Below are 26,238 nucleotides of genomic sequence, written 5' to 3' on the forward strand. Positions count from 1 at the left end.
AATGTGCTTTTGCATACCTCAGGCGACTCTGTGGCGTGCTTGCAGAAACATCTTCTTTTGCATCACTCTCCCATACAGCTTCTCCTTGTGCAACGTGCACTGTATTGTTGACCGATGCACATTGACAACATCTGCAGCAAGATGAAGCTGCAGGTCTTTGGAGGTGGTCTGTGGATTGTCCTTGACTGTTCTCACCATTCTTCTTCTCTGCCTTTCTGATATTTTTCTTGACCTGCCACTTCTGGGCTTAACAAGAACTGTACCTGTGTTCTTCCATTTCCTTACTATGTTCCTCACAGTGGAAACTGACAGTTTAAATCTCTGAGACAACTTTTTGTATCCTTCCCCTGAACAACTATGTTGAATAATCTTTGTTTTCACATCATTTGAGAGTTGTTTTGAGGAGCCCATGATGCCACTCTTCATAGGAGATTCAAATAGGAGAACACCTTGCAAGTGGCCACCTTAAATACCTTTTCTCATGATTGTATACACCTGCCTATGAAGTTCAAAGCTCAATGAGGTTACAAAACCAATTTAGTGCTTTATTAAGTGAGTAAAAAGTAGTTAGGAGTGTTCTAATCAAGAAATTGATAAGGGTGCCCATACTTTGCACCGATCAAATTTTGTTTAAATGCAGATTGCACATTTTCTGTTACTACAATAAACCTCATTTCAATCCAGAAATATTACTCAGTCCATCAGTTATTAGATATATGAAACTGAAATAGCTGTTGCAAAAACCCAAATTGTTATAAAGAAAAAAGGTTAACATTAATAGGGGTGCCCAAACGTTTTCATATGACTGTATGTACAGCACCTGAACTCTGAATGCGACCTCTCTTTTTTTGTGTGTAAAGTCTGTGTTTGGTACAAACACCGAACCTCGGGTTCACTCATCTCTACCCAAGGTGTTTTGGTACAAAACCATATTCTAATTGAGGACGATAGCGTAGTCTATTTTCCACTGTAAGGACTGCTATAAAGCCCTATTTACACTGTACGGTACGTCCAAAGAATCTCCTAAAAAACAGGCTTCAGCTGGATCTCTGACATAGCCATAGACTGTGATGACAAAAATACAGTTGAGTTGGACTCTGTATTTTTTAGACGGTGCCCACCTTCTTTCAGTCCATTTGAACTGCAATGGTGTCATTACAATTTATGGCTCAGTTGAGGTTTCTACCTGAATCCTATTTATAAGGATTCTGATGCATCCCATAGGGTGCACTGCATTAACACAGTGTGAATAGTTCCTAAGGGAAAATGTAACATTACATGTGGCCACCCATGGACAGCCGGAGTCTCTAAGATATACATTTTCTTCCTTTTTGGCACCACTCCGGCCCCGCAGCGCTATCTTGTGCCCTTAACTAATGACTGCCCAGAGTACAAAAGTTACATTACAATCTCTCAATGCATCTCTATGAGAGCAAGAACGAGGCCAGAACGAGTCTCTCATAGAACTGTATTGAGTTGGGACCTCCGGAGGCTCCATGAAGCACTGGAGCTGCCAGCAAGTCGCAAATCACAGGACACAGACAGGAGCTGCAGTGACAACAGAAGAGGATGCCAGATGGTGAGTATAAGACAGGGGACTTAGGGGTACTTTGCATGTTGCGACATCGCTACTGCGATATCATCAGGGTCAAATCGAAAGTGACGCACATCCGGCTCCGGTAACGACGTCGCAATGTGTAAATCCTAGATGCGCTGATAAACGATCGCAAAAGCGCTGAAAATCGGTGATCTGTGTAACGTCGGTCATTTTCATAATGTCGCACCAATAGGAGATACGATGTTGTTCGTCGTTCCTGTGGCAGCACACATCGCTGTGTGTGAAGCCGCAGGAGTGAGGAACATCTCCTTACCTGCCTCCACTGGCTATGCGGAAGGAAGGAGGTGGGCGGGATGTTTACTCATCTCTGCCACTCCGCTTCTATTGGCCGCCTGCCGTGTGACGTCGCTGTGACGCCGCACGACCCACCCCCTTAGGAAGGAGGCGGGTCACCGGCCAGAGCGACGTCAATGAACAGGTATGTGCGTGTGAAGCTGCCGAAGCGATAATGTTCGCTACGGCAGCCATCACAAGATATCGCATGTGCGACGGGGGTGGGTACTATCGCGCTCGGCATCGCTAGCATCGGCTAGCGATGTTGCAGTGTGCAAAGTACCCCTTAGATTAAAAGCACCACTCCAGTGCTGAAATTTCAGGCAGATATTTCACAAACACATGGCTTTGGTACAGTGTAATGATATAGTGTGGGTTGTCAGCCTCAGGGCAAGGTAAGTATTACGCCCCCTAATGCAGTAATAATAGCCCCAGAGTGCTTCTTTAAGGCAAATAATGCCTCCTGAGTGCTACATTTAAAAAGTATTAACACCTCCTTAAAAATAATGATGACCTCTGAGTGCCTGACTCTAAAAGGAACAATGTCACGTTTTTGCTAACCCTCCCCACCCTCCCTCCGAAAAAAAGAAAAAAGACATAATAACAAAGGTTATACTCAACTAATTCAAGTGATTGAGTCCTTTTCTCCTCTGAACATGACCCAGGCCAGCATAGGTGGTACAATACATCTGTGTAGCGACACTGCCACAGGCCTACAAGCAGCATGCAGACTACAGAATAGAGAGTGGTGGACGCTAAGGGTCCCTGCTCTACCACGATGTAACTGTATTAGAGTCATGTAGTCACCAATAGAGTTCAAAGTGATGTTTGCTTAGAAGTATAAAGCATTTGCATTGCCTTAGATTTGTGGCCACAGCTACTTTCTGGTGGGTGTGGTGGTTTGTTATTTTTCTTGCCAAATTTTGCATCCTTAAGAATTTTGCACCCAGGGCAGGCCTTTACTATGCCATACCCATCCCCTTTCCCCAGACTACTCCATTGGTACAGTGTTCATAGCCAGAGATGAGCGGACCCGTGGAAGATTGGTTTGATGGGTTCAGCTGGACTTCAGATAAAGTTCTGTTCTGGACCCAAACTTGAATCAAACCTCATTGGAAGTCACTAATTAGGCAGTTCAGCTCTCTGCCCACATACAGCCAGCCATAAACAGATCACTTCCGGAGGAGGGAGATTGTTTTTTTTCATTTTTTTGGGTGCACACTACATTTGATATGGCTGATTTTACCCCCGCTGCGAGCCAGTCAAACATTGCAAGTGGCTCGCGCTGGGCTGAGCATGGGGTGTACCTGAGCACCCAATCCTCATTTGAGTGGTCAGTATACATAAAGCACCTGAACTCCAACACTGATTGTTTTTGTAAATTTCGTGTTCCATGCAAACTCCGAACTTTAAAGAGGTGGTTCACCCATACTCATTATTGGCCACAACGATATTATATTGAAAAACAAGGTTTCTCTCAAATACCTTGTGTTGCCAATAGTGCCTGTGAGTGGCGCTATTGCAGTCCGCTCTTCCCCATCACCTGCCCCCGGGCTTCGTGACCTCGGGAATCCGGTGATGTCACGTCAACTTCCTGATCACCTGGCATCTTCGCGGCCGGCCCCAGTCTCCATGAGTCACTGGACTGTGGGCGGAGTTTAACCGCTCGTCACCACCCAGAATCCCTCTTGCTTGTGCTCTCTGCAGCGAAGGAGGAGTGAGCAGGGAGATGCTGCGTTGTGACGCAGGGCTGTGATGAGCGGGGGAAAACTCCACCCACAGCCCAGTGACTCATGGAGACTGGGGCCGGTCACAGTGATGTCAGGACGTTGACGTGAAATTACCGGATTCTTGAGGTCACGGAGCCCGAGGGTCAGGCGATGGGGAAGAGCGGAATGCGATAGCGCAGCACACAGGCACTATTGGCAACACAAGGTATTTGAGAGAAACTTTGTTTCCCAACATAATATAATTGTGGCCAATAATAAATATGAGGGAACCACTTCTTTAAAGTTCGGGTCAACTCATCTCTATTCATAACACATATTTTCTTAATATAGAAGAATGCTTTACATGATTACAATGGTATTCTTGAAACTTCGTCTTCATATAGATGTAGATAAACTAACACTATGGAACAGCAATCTGCAAACCTTATATAACTGAATTCCATTATTGCTGTACATGTTAAAACATGAAGTTCTTTCCACACATTTGATCAAATTATGTGAGCCCATCTGCCAATGACAAGGCGACCTCTGTTAAGATGGACCCCAATCTACAGGTTTACAAATAATATAAAGTTTTGTGATTTTTCTCTATCTTTAAAGTGGTGCTGGAATGTGAATGTTCAGCCGTTGCAAATTAAAAAAACAAAACAACGATGTGAACATCCGTATCCGTTCTTCAATTGTGCGCATAGAATGAATGCCAAAGTAAAGAAGATATCAATATTCGCAAACAGGATTGGAGCGCATGGAATATTTATCAAACCTGTGCAGTTCCTAAACCAGCTAACAGCAAAGATGAACATGTTTGCATTCAGCTTTTGGTTACCTTATTAAATAAACCGGCGCATTTTAAATACTGGCAAGATCATGTAGTGGCATTACGGATAATGTAAATGTAGAAAAAAGGCAGAAGTAGGAGCCCTAGCGATTGCCAACTCATTTTATTTTCTCTGTTTATTCAGCTGCCCACACTGCACCCTGCCGGAGGATTAATTTATATGTTATTTTATTTGGTCTCTCAAGCTAAACACTAAATCTCTTTTTATGTTTTAGTCTTCAGTTGAACCGATAGACAAGCAGCTCTGAAGCATATTAATGTAATCCAGACATTCAAGATGCCAAATAGCCCAAATGACTTTAATACCTCGCATAGAGGAATAGAAAACACTCAACGTAAGGACAAACTCATCCTGAAAGGATCAAGAAATGATGGAGTTATGTATCTGTACCTGGGATTGGGCACGTTTAAAATAAAGCTAAAAAATACATTCAGCTTAGGCTCGTTGTTGCTTGACAGATTTATGTCTGAATTTAGGCTCATTTTTGGTCACACAGTTTATAGAAACCTGGGGGTTCAAGTAAATATTGAATAATACTATTGATGGAAGGTGTTGCCCCGGGCCGCATGGGCACCACAATCTTTCGTCAAGGAGTCTCTGTCTCCAGATGTGACTGAGTGAGATGCATGACACTTACTGGTTTCTTCGCCGTAGTGGACAGTTAGCAACACATGCAACACTAGAGTTCACTTAGCCAACCAGAGTCTTTCACTTTTATTCTTCCCTCCACTATGACAGACATGGCTTTCTTCCCCTCCTTCATCTCCTTCTTCTCTGTGTGGGATATTACCCCTTGATCTGTTTCCTCCCCCAGCCACCCCCCCCCACCCCCCCCCCTCGCTATCTTAGATCTCGTCCTCAAACTCCAGGGTCTGTGTCTCCTTCCTGGTGGCTTGTGCACCTTTTTCTTCCACACTTTTTCCTTACACTGAACTCTCCATTAATGTGCTTGGATACAGCATTCTGTGAACAGCCAGCTTCTTTAGCATTGACCTTTTGTGGTGTCAATAATTGCCTTCCGGACATCTGTCAAGACAGCAGTCTTCCCTATGATTGTATAGCCTACTGAACTAGATTAAAGGGGGCTTTACACGCAGCGACATCGCTAGCAATGTCGCTCGTGAAAGCACCCGCCACCGTTGTTTCTGTGTCACAGGCAAATCGCTGCCCGTGGCGTACAAAATCGCTAGTACCCATCACACATACTTACCTTCCTAGCGATGTCACTGTGGACGGCGAACAGCCTCTTTTCTAAGGGGGCAGTTTGTGCGGCGTCACAGCGACGTCACACGGCAGGCGTACAATCGAAACGGAGGGGCGGAGAGCAGCCGCATGAATGTCACGGCCACCTCGTTGCTAGAGGACGCAGATACGGTTGTTCGTCATTCCCAGGGTGTCACACGTAGCGATGTGTGCTGCCTCAGGAGCGACAAACAACCTGCGTCAAGCACCAGCAACGATATTTGGGAAATGGACGACGTGTCAACAATCAACGATTTGGTGAGTATTTTGCATCGTTAGCGGTCGCTCATACGTGTCACAAGCAATGACGTCACTAACGAGGCCGGATGTGCATCACGAATTCCGTGACCCCAACGACATCTCGTTAGCGATGTCGTTGCGTGTAACAGGGCCTTAAGGGACCATTTTAAATGCTTAGGAAGCCTTTGCAGGTGTTAATGGGATATTATTCTAATTTTTTTAGATGACTTTTGGGATTTCATTGACTATAAGCCATAATCATTAACATTAACAGAAATAAACACTTGAAATAGATCACTCTGTAATGACTCTATATAATATATGTGTTTCCCTTTTTTTATTGAATTACTGAAATAGATTAACTTTCTGATGATATTCTAATATATTGAGCTGCACTTGTATGTCTGCCCCTGGAAGAAAACTTAAATGTGATTTCACTGCTGAGGTACATTGATGTGGATTTTAAAAACTGTTAGTACAATATTATATAAATTACATACAGTAGATTACTCTTTCTACTATTAGGGACAAAGAAATAAAATAGTTCTCCTTCCAAAACTGTACTAAACAACATTAAAATTAGAATGGAAGCTGCAGGGAACACTTACACTGGATTAGAGTTTACAGGATGAAGGATTACTTGAGGTGCTCGGGGAGGAACTTCAGGCACAACATCTATGGGAAATAATAGACGAGATTAGAAGAACTCTTCAAACACATTTAAAGTGGTCTTCACCTAAGATGACCATATTGACAGGATGAAAACACCGATTTTGTAATATTTATTAAATACCAGATCTTCATATATATACCGTAACTATATCTCTGCCACGACAGATATTAGATTTAAACTAATCAAACAAGCCATATAATAACAGTGTTGAAAGAGTGAGTATCTGTAAATACATCAAACATAGTGTAAGACTGGGTGTCCTACGCATAGATCTCCATTCTGAATCATACAAGTACACGGTGATGTTAAAATATATATCAAAAGATCCCAAAGATCAAGGAATAATGCAAGAAATTCTGTAGCTCATCTCTATAGGTCTCCACAAATTACCATCAGCGAGTCACCATAATGTAAATTTCTTTATAGAAAAATGGTTTACACAAGAATTGTGAGGAAATTACCTGGAAATATGAACTGCTGTTTGTACTTGTAGTAATGAGAACCTTGCAGCAAAGATGAGGTACATGGATGAGAGGTGTTATTCGACCCTACAAGAAAAGAAACATCTCAAGCCAATGTTATCTCTAATGGTTATATGATTAGTGTTTACAGATATTTGTATATCACTCAAGAATGAAGGATTTGGTAATTGAACTTTCTGAATACAATAAAACTAAAATAATGGTGGCAAATAAGTGTTCAATCATATAGATATATAAACAAGCAGCACTCTGCTAACATTACATACATTCCACTATGCTACACATGTAAAAAATGCAAGGTTCTTTGCACAAATGTATTCAAAGTAAGTGTGCCCATCTGACAATCGCAAGACGACCTCTGTTTAAATGGTACTGATCTATAGACTCCCATCTTAGATATGTTTAGCTTAGAAAAAAGACGTCTCAGAGGAGATCTCATTTATATGTATAAATATATGTGTGGTCAATATAAAGGACTGGCACATGACTTATTTCTTCCGAAGACAATACTAAGGACCAGGGGGCACTCACTGCGAGTGGAAGAAAAGCGATTCCGACAGCTAAATAGGAAAGGGTTCTTTACAGTTAGAGCAGTCAGACTGTGGAATGCCCTACCACAAGAGGTAGTAATGGCAGATACTATAACATCTTTCAAAAAAGGGCTGGATGATTTCCTCAGTACACAAAGCATTGTTGGTTATAAATGAATTAGTGACCAATTGTAGAACTGGTGGAGGAAGGTTGAACTTTATTGGACCTAGGTCTTTTTTCAACCTTAGTAACTATGTGACTATGACTATGTGATCTTGTGCTCATGCTTCAAATGACTAAGACATCCGATGTCAGGTCTTCATGTATCGAGTGGGATCAGGACATGACCTAGCATCATACTTAGCAGATGCTAAATGTTAAACATCCACCATCTGCCGGTAACATCAGCAATCGGAGCTTGCTCTGATCACTGTGTTTTAGCCTTTTAAATGCTGTTAACAATGACGGACACTGACAGCAGCATTTAAACTATGTGATTGTCGGTGTGTCTTTACTCTCCTTTCCAATCGGTCCCACAAAGCAATCACAGAGCGACCATAATGTTTTCATACCAGTTGGGGGTCTGCTGAAAGCCCCCATGGCTACCATCTTAATCCTGTGGCTGAGCTTTATAGAAGAACATCATTTTGGCTACATAATGCAAAAACACAATACTGCAGTACATAAGACAAGCGGAGAAATGATTGCAGTTTCAAGTCACCTAAAAAGTCTAAAAATCAAAGTAAAAAAAATGTTTTTCAAAAATATACATGCATATTTTTATATATGTATATATATATATAATATATATATATTTTTTAAAACCTTTTATTTACTCTGATTTTTAGACTTCGCTTTTATATATATATATATATATATATATATATATATATATATATATACACACACACACACACACACACACACACACATATATATATATGTGTGTATTTTGTTGTATATATTACATATATACACTACAGTTCAAAAGTTTGTTGGGGTTACCCAGGCAATTTTGTCTTTTCCATGACAAATCATACTTTTATTTAGCTTTATCAAATGAGTTGCATGATGAATAGAAAATATAGTCCAGACATTGACTAGGTTAGAGATAATGATTTTTGCTTGAAATACTTTTTTTCCTTCAAACTTGCTTTCGTCAAAGAATTCTCCCTTTGCAGACATTACAGCTTTGCAGACCTTTGGCATTCTAGCTGTTAATTTGCGGAGGTAATCTGGAGATATTTCACCCCATGCTTCCAGAAGCCCTTCCCACAAGTTGAATTGGCTTGATGGGCACTTTTTGCGTTCCATACGGTCAAGCTGCTCCCACAACAGCTCAATAGGGTTGAGATCTGGTGACTGGGCTGGCCACTCCATTACAGATAGAATACCAGGTGCCTGCTTCTTCCCTAAATAGTTCATGCATAATTTGGAGGTGTGCTTTGGGTCATTGTCCTGTTGTAGGATGAAATTGCCTCCAATCAAGCGCTGCCCACAGGGTATGGGACGGTGTTGCAAAATGCAGTGATAGCTTTTCTTATTCAAAATCCCTTTTACCTTGTACAAATCTCCCCCTTTACCAACACCAAAGCAACCGCAGACCATCACACTACCTCCACCATGCTTGACAGATGGTGTCAGGCACTCTTCCAGCAACTTTTAAGCAGTTCTACATCTCACAAATATTCTTCTGTATGATCCAAACACCTCAAACTTCGATTCATCTGTCCATAACACTTTTTTCCAATCTTCCTCTGTCCAATGTCTGTGTTCTTTTGCCCATATGAATCTTTTCCTTTTATTAGCCAGTCTCAGATATGGCTTTTTCTTTGCCACTCTGCCCTGAAGGCCAGCATCCCGGAGTCACCTCTTCACTGTAGACGTTGACACTGGCGTTTTGCAGGTATTATTTAATGAAGCTGCCAATTGAGGACCTGTGAGGCGTCAATTTCTCAAACTTGAGACTCTAATGTACTTGTCTTGTTGCTCAGTTGTGTAGCGGAGCCTCCCACTTCTCTTTCTACTCTGGTTGAAACCTGTTTGTGCTCTCCTCTGAAGGGAGTAGTATACACCGCTGTAGGAAATCTTCAGTTTCATGGCAATTTCTTGCATGGAATATCCTTAATTTCTAAGAACAAGAATAGACTGTCGAGTTTCACATGAAAGTTCTCTTTTTCTGGCCATTTTGAGACTTTAATGGAATCAACAAATGTAATGCTGCAGATTCTCAACTAGCTCAAAGGAAGGTTAGTTTTATAGCTTCTCTAATCAGCAAAACTGTTTTCAGCTGTGCTAACATCTTTGCACAAGGGTTTTCAAGGGATTTCTAAATGTTAGCTTCTTTTTCTTTTAAATATAAGGAAATACCTAAGTGACCCTAAACTTTTGAACTGTAATGTATATAATTAAAATCTAGGAAAATTTGAATCTATTCCCTATAGAGAATAAATAAATAATAAAAAATAAACTATGCATATATGGCATCACTGAGTCTATATATAAAAAAAAAATAATTAACCTGCTTGAAAAATTCTATCAATGGCTGTGTGTACATGGAGTCTTTTGCTGAGTTGTTTTTTTTTTGTAAAGAAACTGAGTGGAAACTCCAAATTTTTGAGGAGCCTTGAGTTTTGGAGGAGGATTTTCAGTTTCCTATCTGTTTCTGCTCACTTTCTGCTCCAAAAAGACTCCGTGTGCACGTAGGGAATATAAAAAAGATTGAAATTCTAGTATTGCAGTTTTTCTCTTCCAACTCCTTCCTAATAATCAGCAATAAAAAGTCAACTAAAAGTCATATGAACCCTTGAATGGTACAATTTCCTCACATTACAAGACCTAAAAAAGGCAAAACACTAAATAATTATTTTTTTTACAAATATCCACATTTTGGGGGGAAACCCCTACCCCACAGAGTTTACACTGTAAAATAATATTGGTGAAATGGAAGAATCAATAAAATTATGTTAGCCCATAACACGCATTAGAGGAGTCAGTCAGGGCAGGGGGGTGCAGTTACAGCCACGACTTTCAATACACGGTGACTGAACCTGGCGCTACAATGATGACTGAAAAACAAAAAACAAACATTGTCAGGAGGAATAAAGTTAATTTCCTCCCGGCAGCGGAGTTTAAAGTGCAGGTGCCAGGGAGGTTCGGAAAGCTATTAACCTACAGATTAACCCTTTATCACGTGACAGGTTTCCTTTAACCTCTTTGCGGCACAGCTGTGGCGCCCCTGAGGCTTCAAGCGCCACAGTGTACTGCACCTGACTTAAGGTGTAATATTCATCCCGGGTTCAGAGGAGGTCAGTGCTGGTTCCGCACTACTCATTCCATACATACACACCATTGCCCTTTTCCAACTGGTGACCAGGCTAGGGTCGGGTCACATGGAAGGCCGCCTAATGGTAAGGGCCTTCCCACCCACTAGTCTAGGAACCTGGGAGGGGGAGAGCTGGTGTCCGGGGGAAGAGAGAAGACACAACGCAGTTAGAGGAAAAGGAGTTAGGAGCCGGCCTGAGACAGACACAGGCTGGTGGAGTGAAGTTCCAAACAGGAGAACAGCAATACCGGTGGATCTGGTGGGACAAGGGAGAACACGATCGCTGAGGGGATACAGAGTCAGCTCCCCCAGGACCAGCGCAGACGGGTGTAGAGCCCTAGATTAAGGGAAACTTCAAGTCCTTTTAAGAATTCTGCCGGGCAAAGGATTTCAGGTCTTCTGTCCCACAACAGTGCTTGGGGCAAAGCAGCATATAGAGCCAGGAGTCGTGACCATAGAGTGGTCCATCAAAGGACTTGCACTGCCTACTAGACGGGACTGTACTTAAACACCACAGAGAGGGGGCCATGTGTAGCTTCAGGCCACGGGGGCCCATTTGAAACCATGAACGGAGTAAAGGCTCACCATCCACAACACTGGCACTGGCTTCTGAATTATCCGGCATCGGCTGGAGCCCATCTTGTTGAAGACCAGTACTCCAGGAGCGCTAATCTGACAGTGAGTAGAACTTGAACCACAGCTCCTGTGTCTTCCCTGTCATTGGCAGCGTCGTTGCCCCCGCTCTCCGGTGCCATAGACTACCGCACTCATCATCCTCCCTGGGTCCATAGCTCTACCTGTGGAGAGCTGGAACACCCGAGCTGCATCCCACCATCGGCCCCAGAAGCAAGCGACATCCCGCAGCGGCGGCTCCTCTCATAGCCGCATACCACAGGTAGCATCACGAAAGACAACTACTCCCAACATCCCCATCCCACCTCCCTCTCCCTTTTGTTGAAAACCTCGGGGCCATGAAGCCGGGCCAGGTCACCGTGACATTCCAAATCTCCACCGTCGGCTCAGTGACGAGTACAACCCCCAGGCCCTGTGGGGTGCTCAACAGCCAATTTTAGTTTTTGCTTTTTCATTCCCTTATTTCCAAGGCCATAACTTTTTTAGTTTTCTGTCCACACTAACCAAGTAGCTGAGCGGACCTGTGAAAGCTTGGTTCGGCGGGTTCAGCCGGATTTTAGATAAAGTTCAGTTTGGGACCCGGATTTGACCTGAACCCCAATGGAAGTCACTAAGTGGGCAGTTAGGGTCTCCGTCCACATGCAGTCAGCCATGAACAGAACACTTCCGTCAGAGGGTGTACTGGGTTGTTTATTATTTTTTTATTGGTGCACACTACATCCGATCATGCTGTTGTTACCCCCAGTGAGAGACATTCAAACACTGTAAGCGGCTTGCATTGGGCTGAACACCGAGAGTACCCAAACATAGCGATGCTCACGTGAGTGGTTTGTATACGTAAAGCACCCGAACTCCAAACCTTTTTTGTAAAGTCTGTGTTCAGTATGAACATTGAACACAGAACCTCGGGTTCGCACATCTCTGGTTTTTCCGGGAAAAGTTGCACTTTTGAATGTCACCATTCATTTTACCACGTATAGTGTAAAATGGGGGGAAAAATTCAAATATGGAGAAATTGTGAAAAAATATAATTCTGACATGTTTTTTGGGAATTGTTTTACGGTGTACCATTTGTGGTAAAAAATTATCTTGCAGTATGATTGACTTGAAAATTGCAATCATCTGATCGCTTGTGCTATATACAACAATGCCATGGCATTGCTACATATAATAAAAATCACAGTCTCCTTTGAAGCTTGGCCACAGGCATGGTTTCAAAGTATCTCTGCTATGACAGGCACAGATGTTTTCAGCAGATCCCTGCTGTCATAGCAACTCATCAGCAACCTGTGATCATGTCACAGGCGCACTGATGTGATCTTAAAATGGCGCGCCCCTATGCTGGCGAGTGCAAAATCCAGCTGTTGGAGTTTGACACCTGGCTTTCACAGGTTAACAATCATGGATAGATTGTTAGACGCAGGTCATAGCTGTAATACACAGCCATTACCTGCTAATTATGAGGTGGATTAAAGGGGTTGTCCTATAAACAAAGTTCTTTTTAATCCATAGATCTCGGAATAGAAATAAGTTACACCTTTGGATGAGATTGAAAAAATGTTCCTGTGCTGAGATACTGTAATCTATATGTGTCCCTGCTATGTACTGTGTAATGTCCGTGTCTGACTATACAGGGATATGGTCTGATCATACCACAGCTCCTGGGCAGAGGAGAAAGTAATAGAGACTGGATAGCCTGAGATGACAAATTATTCTTTCTTTGAGGTAAAACATTAAAAACATTGCTTCAAGGGGTATTCCCACCTCCAAGATCCTATATCAATATGTAGCAGGTGTAATAATATTAGCAAATACCTCCAATTAGAAATGTAGTATAGGTCTCCTGATATAGCCATGTCTCTTAACTCATGTGCAGGGCATTGTAACTTAGGTATCCATGGTAAAATAGTGAAAATTAGTAAACTGCAATGCCCTTCACATGAGGTAAGAGAAATGGCTATATGAGGAGAACTATACTACATTTCTTATTGAAGGTATTTGCTAATATTATTATTATTATTATTACATATTGGGATAGGATCTTGGAAATAAGAATACCCCTTTAAATACTCTCAGAGAAATACTTTACCTTACAAAAAGAAAATCAGCTGTGATCCCATGCTGTAATGTCTTTATACTATTTTGCGTCCTCTCCAGCCCAGGATATGTATGATCAGGTCATGTCCCTGTACGGTCAGACACATCCATTACACAGTACACAGCAGAGACACATATATAAGATTATTTCAGTACAGGAACATTATTTTAATCACATCCAATTGTTTAACCTTTTTTTATTGTAAGATCTATTGATTAAAATTAACTTTGTTCTTGGGAAACCCTCTAAGAAGAAAAATATAAATGATAACTATTTTGATACTATTTTTTTTACTCTGAATAAAACTTTGACAACAGAAATTCACAAAATATTGACCAATTGGCTGAAAGGTTATTAAGTTTGACAATATATGTTAGTAGGCAGCTAGGCGCGCTGACAATATAAAGTGTTATTAAAAATAACATCAATGAATATTACTAAAAATTAACTCCTTATTTCAAATGTGCATTAGTTGCAAGTACTAATGCAAATCAGTAAGTTGAAGCACTCAGGCTTCAGAAGAAGGAGGACAGAGATGGCCGAAAGAGGAGGTGCCGGAGAATGGAGACACCTATCCGACCAGTCTGCACCGCATCGCCCGTTAGGTGAGTATTGTAATGTGATTTTTACATTCTAGACAGCGGCCTGGGATCTTATATACAGCATGTTAGAATGCTGTATATAAGAGCACACTGGTGGTGGCCGCAGCTCATAGGGCCCAAATCTGGTGACAGGTTCCCTTTAAATGTGACAGATTTAGACAATCACGAGTCTAAACTGACAATGCAATAGAAATCCACAAGACATCAACATTTTTTGACTGATTGATCAGTTTGGTCTAGTTAATTGGTATTTTGGAGACTAAAGGGGGCTTTACACGCAGCGATATCGCTAGCGAGCGTACCCGCCCCTGTCGTTTGTGCGTCACGGGCAAATCGCTGCCCGTGTCGCACAATATCGTTAGGAGCCGTCACACGGACTTACCTGCCTAGCGACGTCGCTTAGGCCGGCAAACCGCCTCCTCTCTAAGTGGGCGGTTTGTGCGGCGTCACAGCGGCGTCACTAAGCGGCCGCCCAATAGAAGTGGATGGACAGAGATGAGCGTCTGTAACATCCCGCCCACCTCCTTCCTTCCTCATTGCCGGCAGCCGCAGGTAAGCTGTAGTTCGTTGTTCCCGAGGTGTCACACGTAGCGATGTGTGCTGCCTTGGGAACGACGAACAACCTGCGTCCTCAACAATCAACGATTTTTTTGAAAATGAGTGATGTGTCAACGATGGACAATTTGGTGAGTATTTTCCATCGTTAACGGCCGCTCGTTGGTGTCACACACAATGGCGTCTCTAACGATGCCGGATGTGCGTCACGGAATCCGTGACTCCAGCGATATATCGTTAGATACGTTGTTGCTTGTAACAGGGCCTTAAGCTGCTTATATTGAAGATATAATCAAACATTTTGTCTATTTCATAGATTATGAAGCAGGATACTAAATGTACAGGATTCACAATAGGGTAAAATCAATTAATTTGTAAATATGTGAGATATGATTATAATTTCACAACCTTGATGATGATGATGATAATAATAATAATATTGTTTGCAAATAAAGATGTTTGATACAATCTGAAAAAAAAATAATTAAACACATAAATTAAAAGGCTATTAATCTATAGAGACGAATATTAAAGAGGTTTTCCACTTCTAATGTAACTCTTCCTAATTAATACTTTCTAATACTTTGCTAACATACTTCTGCTAACTATTTTGCTCCTGTAAGCTAATCTCTAAATGGCTCATAAATACCTTTATTGTTGTTGTAGCTTTGATCCTTCTGGCTGCAAAACGGAATCGGACCAACTGAGCAGGGCACATCACTGGTGGGGACGCAGCTGCCTCTGTGAGTGACAGCACTCTGGGTACGTATGAACAGATCACACTTCACTCTCCTCTCAGTCTGCTTTACAGTGCTTTGCTTTGATTTGATAAGGGCTGTGATGTGCAGATCGTGGAATGTGATACACTACCTAATGATTGTCATATCGCAGCGTTTGTCACATGAAAGCACTGCATTGTAAAGCAGGCAGAGAGGAGAGTGAAGTGTGCACTGCGATGTGATCATCATTAGAGAGCATATCACATCGCACGAGCTGCACCTCGCAGTGAACTGTAAAGTAGACAGAGGAGAGTGAAGTGCGATCTGGGTATACGTGCCCAGACTTTTGCCACTCACAGAGAAGGAGCCCCACCTCCACCAGTCACATGCCCTGCTGAGTAGGGCCGATTCTGGTCTCCAGAAAGAAAAGATGAAAGCTAAAACAACATCATAAGAATATAGGAGCAGCAGAGATATTAGCTTACAGGAGCAGTCTAGGAAGCAGAAGTATATTTGGAAAGTGTTAGTTAGGAAAAGTTAAGATAAATGAAAGGGGATCACATTAGTAGTGGAATACCCTTTTAAAGACGCTTATACTTTTACAAAGTATCACCAGACATGAACAGGTCTGGTTGTTAATCTGTTGGTAATTGGGGGATTCTTAGTTTTATTAAATGTAACCAAAAATTCTAATACTCATAAAAGCAGTCACACAGGCTGTGCTGTGAGTTGGATTTGTGGGATGCATGCATACATAATTATGTAGGTATTATGTCCATAGAGCAACCTATAGAGGTGTGTATAAAGACAATCTGCCCTCCAATGCTCCAGCCAACATTTATTGATATTTACATAAAACACCAGAACCCCCTCATGTGTAACATAAGTAATAAAACCTTTCCTGTGTCAGTAATGTAGCACAGAATTAGGTTGTCAAGCTCTTTGTTTGTCCCAGGTGGGCTTTGGTACCTGGTAAGTTGAACGGCTTCTGCTGGTGGGTGCATTGTGGGGACGGGTGGAGAGGAGAGGGTGGGGTGGCGCTGGGGGGAAGCGGAGGAGCAGGTGAGGACGGTGTGGAGGATGTCGTAGAGGAAGGGTTGCTGCTGGAATCTGGCTGGTAGGGCACTGGAATGTGGTCCTGGGAAAACAAAAGAGATAACACATTGGGAAGCAGATGAGAGGAGAGCAGACGCACAGTGACACATTGGACAAAACTCATCTTCGTTATTCTATAGGTATACAGTAGGTTAACACGACGGCGTAGTCATCATCATAGTACTGTACTAAGTGCAGAGCAGCAGAGTCAGGGTGAATTGTAGACATTTATCTATATAGCGCAAAGTGTGGACTAACACCACTATAACAGAGTCCTAACCAACCTCTTTTAACACTTACAGATATTAGGAAGCTGAGATATAAGCAAATGGTTGACAAATGTTTTACAATTATCAACTAATGATCACCAGAAATCACCATAAATTATATCTTTACTCCGACTGCAGCACTAAACTCAGAAACATTTGGGCTGTAGAGATAAGCGGACCGTTTGAAATTGAATTCTCAGAATTTACCCTCCAAAATAGATTTGCGTCAACTCACATCATTAGATAGTTTGTAACTGTACAGATAGAGGGTCATTTTGTTTCAATCTGATCTGTATAATGCGCTTACCTGGTGATTCTGGAAGAGGAATGCAACTCTACTGCACAAGCTTCCGGTCCTGAGGCTGGCTATGCTCCAATGGGACATGCTGATCTCTGATAACCCAAATACTGCCCACCATCATACAAGGTATAATCTTCCTCTTGATAAATGGGAACAGACCGTGTTGCATGGTATTAGGGGGAAGGATGCACAGCCATGCAAAACATCATTACCCCCGCTCTTTGATGCTTCAGCATTGTGGGAAACACTGCCGGACAAGTTGTGGGGATTTTTTACCATCTTTGTGAATCAATTTTCAAAGCATTTAAATTTGCATGGAACTGCAAGCTTCAGGAAATTCAACTCAAAGTCGAACCCCTGCAGATTGATCTGCTCATCTCTACTCTTTACCCTTGTATAGCCAATACTGTTTTATTTAGGGTAAGGCCTTAAATAAATATAAAATATGTAGACCCTGTCAAACAAAATCCCATATCTGAAGTGCCTGGACTCCTGAAGGTGTTACATAGAAGTGTTAAAGAATAATACAGTCTCATCTGAATTTTGGAGCTTCGGTGGTTATGAAAGTACGTCAAAACGTATTCAGTAACATCAAAAGGGCAACAGTTATAAACCCCTGATAAAATGCAGCAAGTGAATTAACTAAACACAGCTGAAGTCAATGGTCCCAATTCATCAAGTTTTTTTTTACTCCAGAAGTCTCCTAAAAAGCTGTGAAGAGTCACTCAGAGTTTTTCCCAAATTTTCCAACATTTAGCGTTTTCACGCCTGTTTCTCCCAGTTCTGCCAAATTGGTGCACGAAGGTGGCATGACCCCACAGGTTGTCTCATTCATGATAAACTGTTGTGTTCCTTATGCCAGAAATCTTACTCCAGCTTATGACTGGAATGAGGTGCATGGAGGCACACGCCACTTGTCAGATGTTCCCGATTCATTATGAGGCTTGTGCCTTCCTGACTCCACCACTCTCCTCAACACTGGTGAAATGCATGTGCCTCCATGACTTCACCACTCAACCCCATCAACACAGGCAAGAAGCATGTGCCTCAGTTACTCTACCATATCCCCTTATCAACACCAGTGAGAAGCATGTGCCTCCACCACTCTCCCTCATCAACATTGGAGGGAAGTGTGTGCCTCGCCGATTCTACCACTCCCCCTCATCAGCATCGGCAAGAAGCGTGTGCCTCTGTGACTCTACTACTCCCCCTCATCAACACTGGAGGGAAGTGTGTGCCTCACCGACTCCACCACTCCCCCTAATCAGCACCAGCTAGAAGCACGTGCATCTGTGACTCTACCACTACCCCTTATCAACACTGGAGGTAAGTGTGTGCCTCACCGACTCCACCACTCCCCCTCTTCAGCACCGGCAAGAAGCGTGCGCCTCAGTTACTCTATCACATCAACACCAGCAAAAAGCATGTGCCTCCACCACTTCCCCTTATTAACACTGAAGGGAAGTGTGTGCCTCTGTGACTCCACCACTCCCCCTCATCAACACTGGAGGGAAGTGTGTGTCTCATAGACTCATCCACACCCTCTCATCAACACTGTCGAGAAGTATGTTCCTCTGTGATTCTACCAAGCCCCCTCGTCAACATCGGCAAGAAGTTTGTGCCTCAGTTACTCCATCACTCCCCCTCATCAACGCTGGCAAGAAGCGTGTGCCTCCGTGACTCCACCACTCCCTCTAGTCAACACCGGCGAGAAGCGTGTGCCTCTGTGACTTCACCACTCAACCTTATCAACACCGTCGAGAAGCATGTGTCTCTGTGACTCCACCACTTCCCCTCATCAACACCGGTAAGAAGCGCGTGCCTCAATGACTTCACCATTCCCCCTCATCAACACCTGAGAGAACATTGCCGGTCTTGATGAATTGGAGCCTATGAATTATTCCACCAATTTTTAGTGCGTTGGTGAAGTGCATTGTCAAAAAACATATCTTAGCCCTAACATAGCCTATGTGTTCTGTCTATGCAACGGCTCTATGAGTCTGATGCAAAAGGTTCAAGTTGATTTTTATCTGATATTTTTCCCACACAATTTCTCAGTACTCCTCCTCACGAGTGTGTGTTTGTTTTGTTGCCTTATTTTATTTATATGTAAAGACACAATGCCTAAAATCCCAACATACCATCTGGGAAGACGCTAGAAGCAGATGGCTCCGCAGCCATCCAGTCAGTTTCACAAAGGAACAAGTGAACATTGTGCCCTCAGCATAACCCCTGTCACTCGCCCACTGCTCCGAGTAACTCAAGCATGCTTCCCCTGCGATCTTCAGTATATTCATCAAGAACCTTGTGACGTTAATCAATGAATTGCCTTAACATTAAGTGCAATAACCAATAAATCCTAGTAAGAAAATAGAACTTCAATAATATATATACACAAAATAATTTTTAATGGACATTATATGAGGAGCCTGATGATACTGTCTGTAAAATACCATTTTTCACTACGGACTATATTACAATAAAAAGATATTTGTTTGAACACAATTCTTTGGAGTGTGCCGGAGTTATTTTCTATTATTATATGAGGAGCCGTCACTGAAGTGTAAGCTCAGCGGTAAAGAAGTATTTAGTTATGACTGTGTAATATACATTATATGCATCACAATAAAGCACGCTGTCATTTCTTTTAGGCCAGGTACACATGTTGAGAATTTGGATGAGGTTTTATCTTAGTGTTTGTAGCCAAAACCAGGAGTGGAACAATCAGAGGAAAAGTGTAAAAGACACAAAAACTTCACAATTTCTGCTTTTTTTTACCCACTCCTGGTTCGGGCTTAGAAAATCTAAGGTAAAAAAACCCCTCTCCAAATACAGTGTGTACATGGCCTTATACGCCCAATATATTTCAAGCAAAATGGGGAAACAAACTTTTCACGGCATCTTATTAACTCATTACTTTTTTTTCCATGTTAAATGCATCAGCTCTGTTCTATATATAAAGCCATTTGTTCTAAAAAGAAAATAAAGCACCGCGCTTTTGGAAATATTTGTCATTGTCTAGATTGGTACAAACTAATTGTTCAGGGATGGAAGGGAAACATACATGTCTGACGACGAAGACAGGAACATATGTATTAATCTCAGATAAAATTGCTATTTCGCTCTCTATTTCAAATGTCACAGTTATTTCTAGCCCGTCTGTTCACTCCACGTTTAGTGTTATGTTTATCCCAAACATTTCACCATTTTATCATGTTTTATTGCTTAAGCTGTTTGCTTGGGGCACGGCATTTTCTGCAAATGTGCGACCACTGATATCATAATCTCAATTTACAGTAGGGAGCTAGCAATCAGGGCAAAATATTCCTAATACTATAATAAATATCACCCCCCCCCTTCTTAAAAAGAAAGAAGTAAATGAAAAATGTAATGAAATATTTGTGCCACTAATCACAACTTCTTAATTTGATCTCTTTTTAAAATTGTCCTTAAAGGAATTCTCCATTATTAGGACAAACCCTTCTAATTCCACATGTTTTCTCCAATTAAAATAAAAAAACGTATCCTCGCCTAAAGTCGAGAGTGTCCAGCATCACAGACTTGCAAATCTCTTTATTAGAAAGTCTTTATTACAAAAATATTAGATTAATCCTCTACGCATTTCAGATGATGCAGCATCCTTAGTGATGATATCCTGACTCGAGCGCTGATAGTGCTGGAGCGATGCCAGCAGCCTAGGTGAATATAGGCTTTTTTATTTTAATTGGGGGAAACATGTTGGAAGAGCAAAGGTTGTCCTAGTAGAGGACAACCCCTTTAATTGTTTATCATTCTAGATATTGCAGTTGTGTCATTTTGGATTACCCAGGGAAATCAGGGTGCCCAATTTTGGCATACTAGTTGTCACCGAAAAGCCATCTTCACTAAATGGAACCTGTCAGGTCCTCTGACCGTCCCAAACTGCTATTATACTGGTACAGATGCAGATCTGTTTATTCTCATAAAATCTTTTATGTATGTTGCACACTAATTTGTAGAAATAAACGTTGATCTTGATAATGACCCAGAATTATTTTGGTGAGTGTCTCTTCCCAGGACTAATCCTGTCTTGGCTCCTATAATCACATCTACCTGGGCATGACAGACAGCCTGCAAAAATCATTAGGCTAAGACCAATGTGTAGGCTGGTAATCAAGCCTATGGAGAAAATATAAGGCAGGAATTTTTAGAAGATAGGAACATTAATGTGGAACCTAAATCACATTATCAAAATATGCAAATCTCCATCCAAACCACTGTAGTTAACCTCAAGGAACCTGTCATGTTCCCTTTAAACAAAGAGATGCCTGTGGCATGAAAACCCCCCAAGTCCTTTAAAGGGGTTGCACCAAGTTTAGAAGTTAGGACTAATCCATATAATAGGGGATAACTTACTGATTTCTAGGGGGTCTGACCACTAGGACCCCTAACGAGCCCCAAAAAAACAGATTGCTGAAGACAAGTGACTGCTGCTCTCGGTTATCTCTGTCGGTACTATTACAAATGCATGGAATGGAGGTGTGCATAATTGACAACAAGTCCATTCACAAGGGGCTCCCCAGTTCTAGGGATCGATGGAGGTACCAGCGCTCAGACACCAGCGATTGGGAGCTATACCCTATCCGATGAACGGGGTAAGACTTCTAAATTCGGTACAGCCATTTAAATCTAGATGTAACTAGACTGTAGTGCAAGAAGTGAACAGAGAAGGTGAACAAAATACTCATTTTCATAGTAATCGATGAAGTCATTGTACACTAGTGCTAAATTCTTCAATTTGTAATATATTATCTGTAATGATGGATCTGGTCATTTACACTTATTTATCCTAGCACTTTATTTTCTGTATATTTTTGACCAGAGGTCAAACACATGAGGTAAGTAAGGACTAGAGAAAACATCCCAGAGACAACACTGACAAATAACCACTGAAGGCAATGGGAAGTTCAATGTTTCCGATCCCGGAGTAACCGTGAGTTAGATCTTACATTATAAATGAGAGAGCATGCTGTAATTGCAATGACTGGCATAAAACAAATCAATGTAATGCAATCAGGCCTGTGTTTCCTGTTATCTGTTGTGTAGTGTAGACGTGTGTATTTATCATTTGTCCCTGACTTTATTCATCTGTACAAATGCATTATCATCCATGCCAGGCCTGTAAATTCTCCGTTACGTATATCCATATGTCTCGGCTATTGATACTGACAACATAAATAAATGAGATTTGACGAACATAGCTTCCTACATTTAGCCCCCTTATTACAATTCTCCAACTAAACCAGAACTAAATGACTGTATGCTGGTAGCAAACAATGGAATCTGTATGACGCTTGCAGTAAACCAGACGCCATGTCTTAAAGTAATGGGTGAATTATTTACGTGGCACATACAGACTGCATGTATGGTCTGTCTCTGTCAAATCGCATACTTGTCTGCCCTGGTCTTCTGTATTTTACCCTATCATAGACAGATAATGTGCAGGCAAACTGCTTATTTTGTTGTACTGACCCATAGTGACTTACCTTGTTAATCTTGTTGGTTTTAGGAAGGGTTTGGCTAATGTGGAGGTCTGAGTACCGTGGAGGTTTTCTTAAAGGATTGTTGATGTCACATGGAACCGATTCAGTCCTAACTAGTCGTGCTAAAAATTAAAAAAAAGCTCTTGTTAGTGATGGTCAACTTTACACAGGTAGAATTTTTAAAAAATTTAGAAGTAACCAATAAATAGGCAGCATTTGCTGTATCTTCCCCCTCTAGTCACATACTCTATCACCTATACATGCTAGGGAATGTTACCTACAGATACTCCAGGACTTACTCTATATCAACAGTGGTTAATGGCATTCTACCGGACAAACAGATTTTAATGAAGTAGGCTAGGAGCTTAAGTGTATAACACACTCTATATCACCTGCAGCTCAACAACATCTCTAGAATTCGATCTTCTCTTATCTTTGACTCTGCAAAAACTCTTACAGTTGCTCTGATTTATTACCATCTGGACTACTGCAACTCTCCAGTAATCCGTCTTCTACTCACTAAATTCTTTGCTCTATAATCTATCATGAATGCGGAAAAGAGTATCATATTTTTGTCCTTTCGCTACCATGTGCCAGTCTTTACATTATTTTCCCATCCATTACAGAATCCAATATAAACTTATCTCACTTACACTGACAAGCAAAAGGTTAACAAACACACTACAACTTTGAGTGTGAGACTACCATAGTTATATAGACAATCATCTTGGCTATTTCTTACATAATTATGTGTAGTAAATATTTAGCAGATTCTTGTTATGTCATTGCATTGTTACTTTTTTGCTCCTAAAACTCTAAATTTTTATTTTTATTTTTTTGTTAGTGTTTCTAAATCCACTTTTAACTTTCAACGCTACCTGAATCCTTCTGGGTATGCTCTTAATCAGATTCAAGCATGTCTCAACCGAAATCTGATCCCAAATCTCTTCTACACATTCCCAATGTTGGTGCATACTGATCGACTCACTTGGCTATGTGTACAGCTTTTTCTTCAACTCTACAAACAAGTGTTCGATTCGGTTGAAGTCTGGGGACTGTGGTGGCCAATCCAGCACCTCTACTTCATTGTCCTTGAACCATTTATTTGCCAATCCCGACATACTGTAAGCCTCTGGTTGTTATCCTGCTTGAACATTATATCGTCATTTTTATACCCATAGTACTCGAATATACAAAGTAACTTGTCTTGTATTATACTGACATACTGTATAGCTCAACATTGAGACCACCATTGATCCTGGTCAAGTATCCAACACCTTTGGCTGTGAAACAACCGCATATCATGAGGCTTCCTCCACTGAACTTGACAGTTCCTTCAATTTCTCAATCCATTAGTCCCTTTTTTACTTGTTTTTCAAGACCCATTTGCACCCATCAGAGCCTAGTCTATTAACTTTCATTTCATAGCTTCAAATCACTCGTTTGCAATCTTCTACTGTCTACTTTTCGTACTTTTTAGCAAACCGAAGCCGACGTGTCTTATGATGATATTGAAGTCGAAGCTTCTTCCCCTTTTTTCGTGCCACCATTACAGACTTGTGTAACATGCATCTCACAGTGCTTTCATGGATGTTTGTGATCTCACTATTACGAATTATATGAGCTGCCTCCACTGCCGTGTTTGTTGCACCAGAACTGATAGACATTGTAATGAGCCAACTTGTTGACGCCAATATTTTGCCTCGATGTCCATTTTTGGCTTTTGAATGGATGGACAGACTTCATTTAGTATTCTTCCAACCCTCATGGCACTCACATGATGCAGTTAGACAATTTTTGGGGTCGAGAGACCGCTATCAATGAGCTAGATGATGCTGTTTCTCTTTTCTTGGGAAATATTCTTTATAGCTGCTTCTCAATTCAAACCAGTGACCTTTCCCTTGGGAATTAACCTACAAGCACACTGAGCTATTAGGGAACGTAAGAAAATGTTGTAATTTGTAGTATACAGGAAGAAAAATATTTTTCAAACACTAAAAGCAAAACAGTAATAATGCAGTGACATGACAAGAATCGGTCTAGCTAATCATATGCTAAATAATTGTAAGTCAAATTTATGTATGAGATATCCAAGGTGATTGTCTATATATCGAAGGTAGCCTCACGTTCAAAGGTTTAGTGGATGGTGAGATATGGAGCTTGGGAGTCAAATGTTCAAAACATTGTTACTCTTTTGCTCGTCAGTGTACACACAAAGCTCTTCACATTTCTGCACTGCCCTGATCTTCTTCCCCATCTTTCTTTGTCACCCTACCCATCCTCTCCGTCCCGCTAATTAGCTAAGACTAACATCCTATATAATCCGAAATTCCCACTCCCTTCTCCAGGACTTCTCTCGTGCTGCTACAATCGGATTCATTCCCAGTATCCACTCACTAATCTAACTAACTTTCCCCTGTTCTCTCTTCTACACATTTGTTAGCTCTTTATACCTGTACTAGTACAGATACTGGCTGGAGATCGGTTCATGCAGTGTTATTTGAATGTACCTTATTATTATACTGATGGTCGGACCTTACATGACACTTTTTTTACCCTTTCCCTTTTTTGTTTTATCTCAACCTTCTCATGGATTTTAAGCTTGGGATCAGGACCCTCACTTCTCATTATATGTATTGAAGTATGTGTTTGGCTTTGTTCATATGACCAGTAATCATCCATTAGACTGAATCCAGCAGCAATCTTTTGGCAAAAAGTTGTGCAGACAAAACTTTTTTATCCATTTATAAAAAACTGATTTCAGCTGCATATGTTTTGGGTTTTTTTTTAAATTGAAGTCTATGGAAAACTGATCTGTTAAATAAATATCCGTTTTTCTTTCATCTGTAAAGGAGTCATTTTTTACTTAATAGATCAGTAGGAATTGTAACGTGTTGCAGAATATATTGTCACTAAATAAATAAAATATTATACTTATTATTATTACGCTATATACTGCCTTGATTCTCAAATGCATAGACTTCTCAAGGACTGTGGTTATGTGATCGCTCAATATTTACACAAGATTTTACATATGTATTTCACGTACAGCATTTAAGCAAAAAGTGGTGGTCTGAGATCAGCTGAACTCAAAGATAGAGCAATATGCCTACACTTCTGGTAGTAGCAGTATGTTTATTATTCATGTAATGTGACCTTATTGTGTTTGGTATTACTATTTTGTTGCATGACCTTGCGCATTATACCTGTATACATAATAATATAATTGTGCTGTGACTGTACTCAGTGTATCTTTCCTGCGTTGTCGCACTGCTTTGACTACAATTCCTATGTTGTTGATTCTGTGTTGTGACATTATTACCTTTTTATTGCCTGTGCAGAGATCTTATTGTTAATTTTTCCTGTAAGATAACTTTATTATGTCTACTATCCTTTATGATAGATTCCGATCTTCATTACTTGCCGTTAGAGATTGACCACATAGGATTGAGTGAAGTATCCAGACTCTTTGAAATACCTGTCATTCACTT

General features: G+C 41.3%; 1 protein-coding gene across 2 annotated transcripts in view; it reads right to left on the reverse strand.

The window, feature by feature from the left end:
- Positions 1-26,238, reverse strand: part of KSR2 (kinase suppressor of ras 2) — a 724,223-nt gene that overhangs the window by 178,469 nt on the left and 519,516 nt on the right. For both annotated transcript variants that reach the window (XM_075324106.1, XM_075324115.1), the window contains exons 9-12: positions 22,751-22,869; positions 16,530-16,698; positions 7,077-7,163; positions 6,551-6,617 (exon numbers count right to left, since the gene is read on the reverse strand). In XM_075324106.1, coding sequence (XP_075180221.1) covers positions 6,551-6,617; positions 7,077-7,163; positions 16,530-16,698; positions 22,751-22,869 — 442 coding nt within the window. The remainder of the gene's footprint in view (positions 1-6,550; positions 6,618-7,076; positions 7,164-16,529; positions 16,699-22,750; positions 22,870-26,238) is intronic.

This window comes from Anomaloglossus baeobatrachus, chromosome 1, assembly GCF_048569485.1.
Source record: "Anomaloglossus baeobatrachus isolate aAnoBae1 chromosome 1, aAnoBae1.hap1, whole genome shotgun sequence".
Classification (NCBI taxonomy): Eukaryota; Metazoa; Chordata; class Amphibia; order Anura; family Aromobatidae; genus Anomaloglossus; species Anomaloglossus baeobatrachus.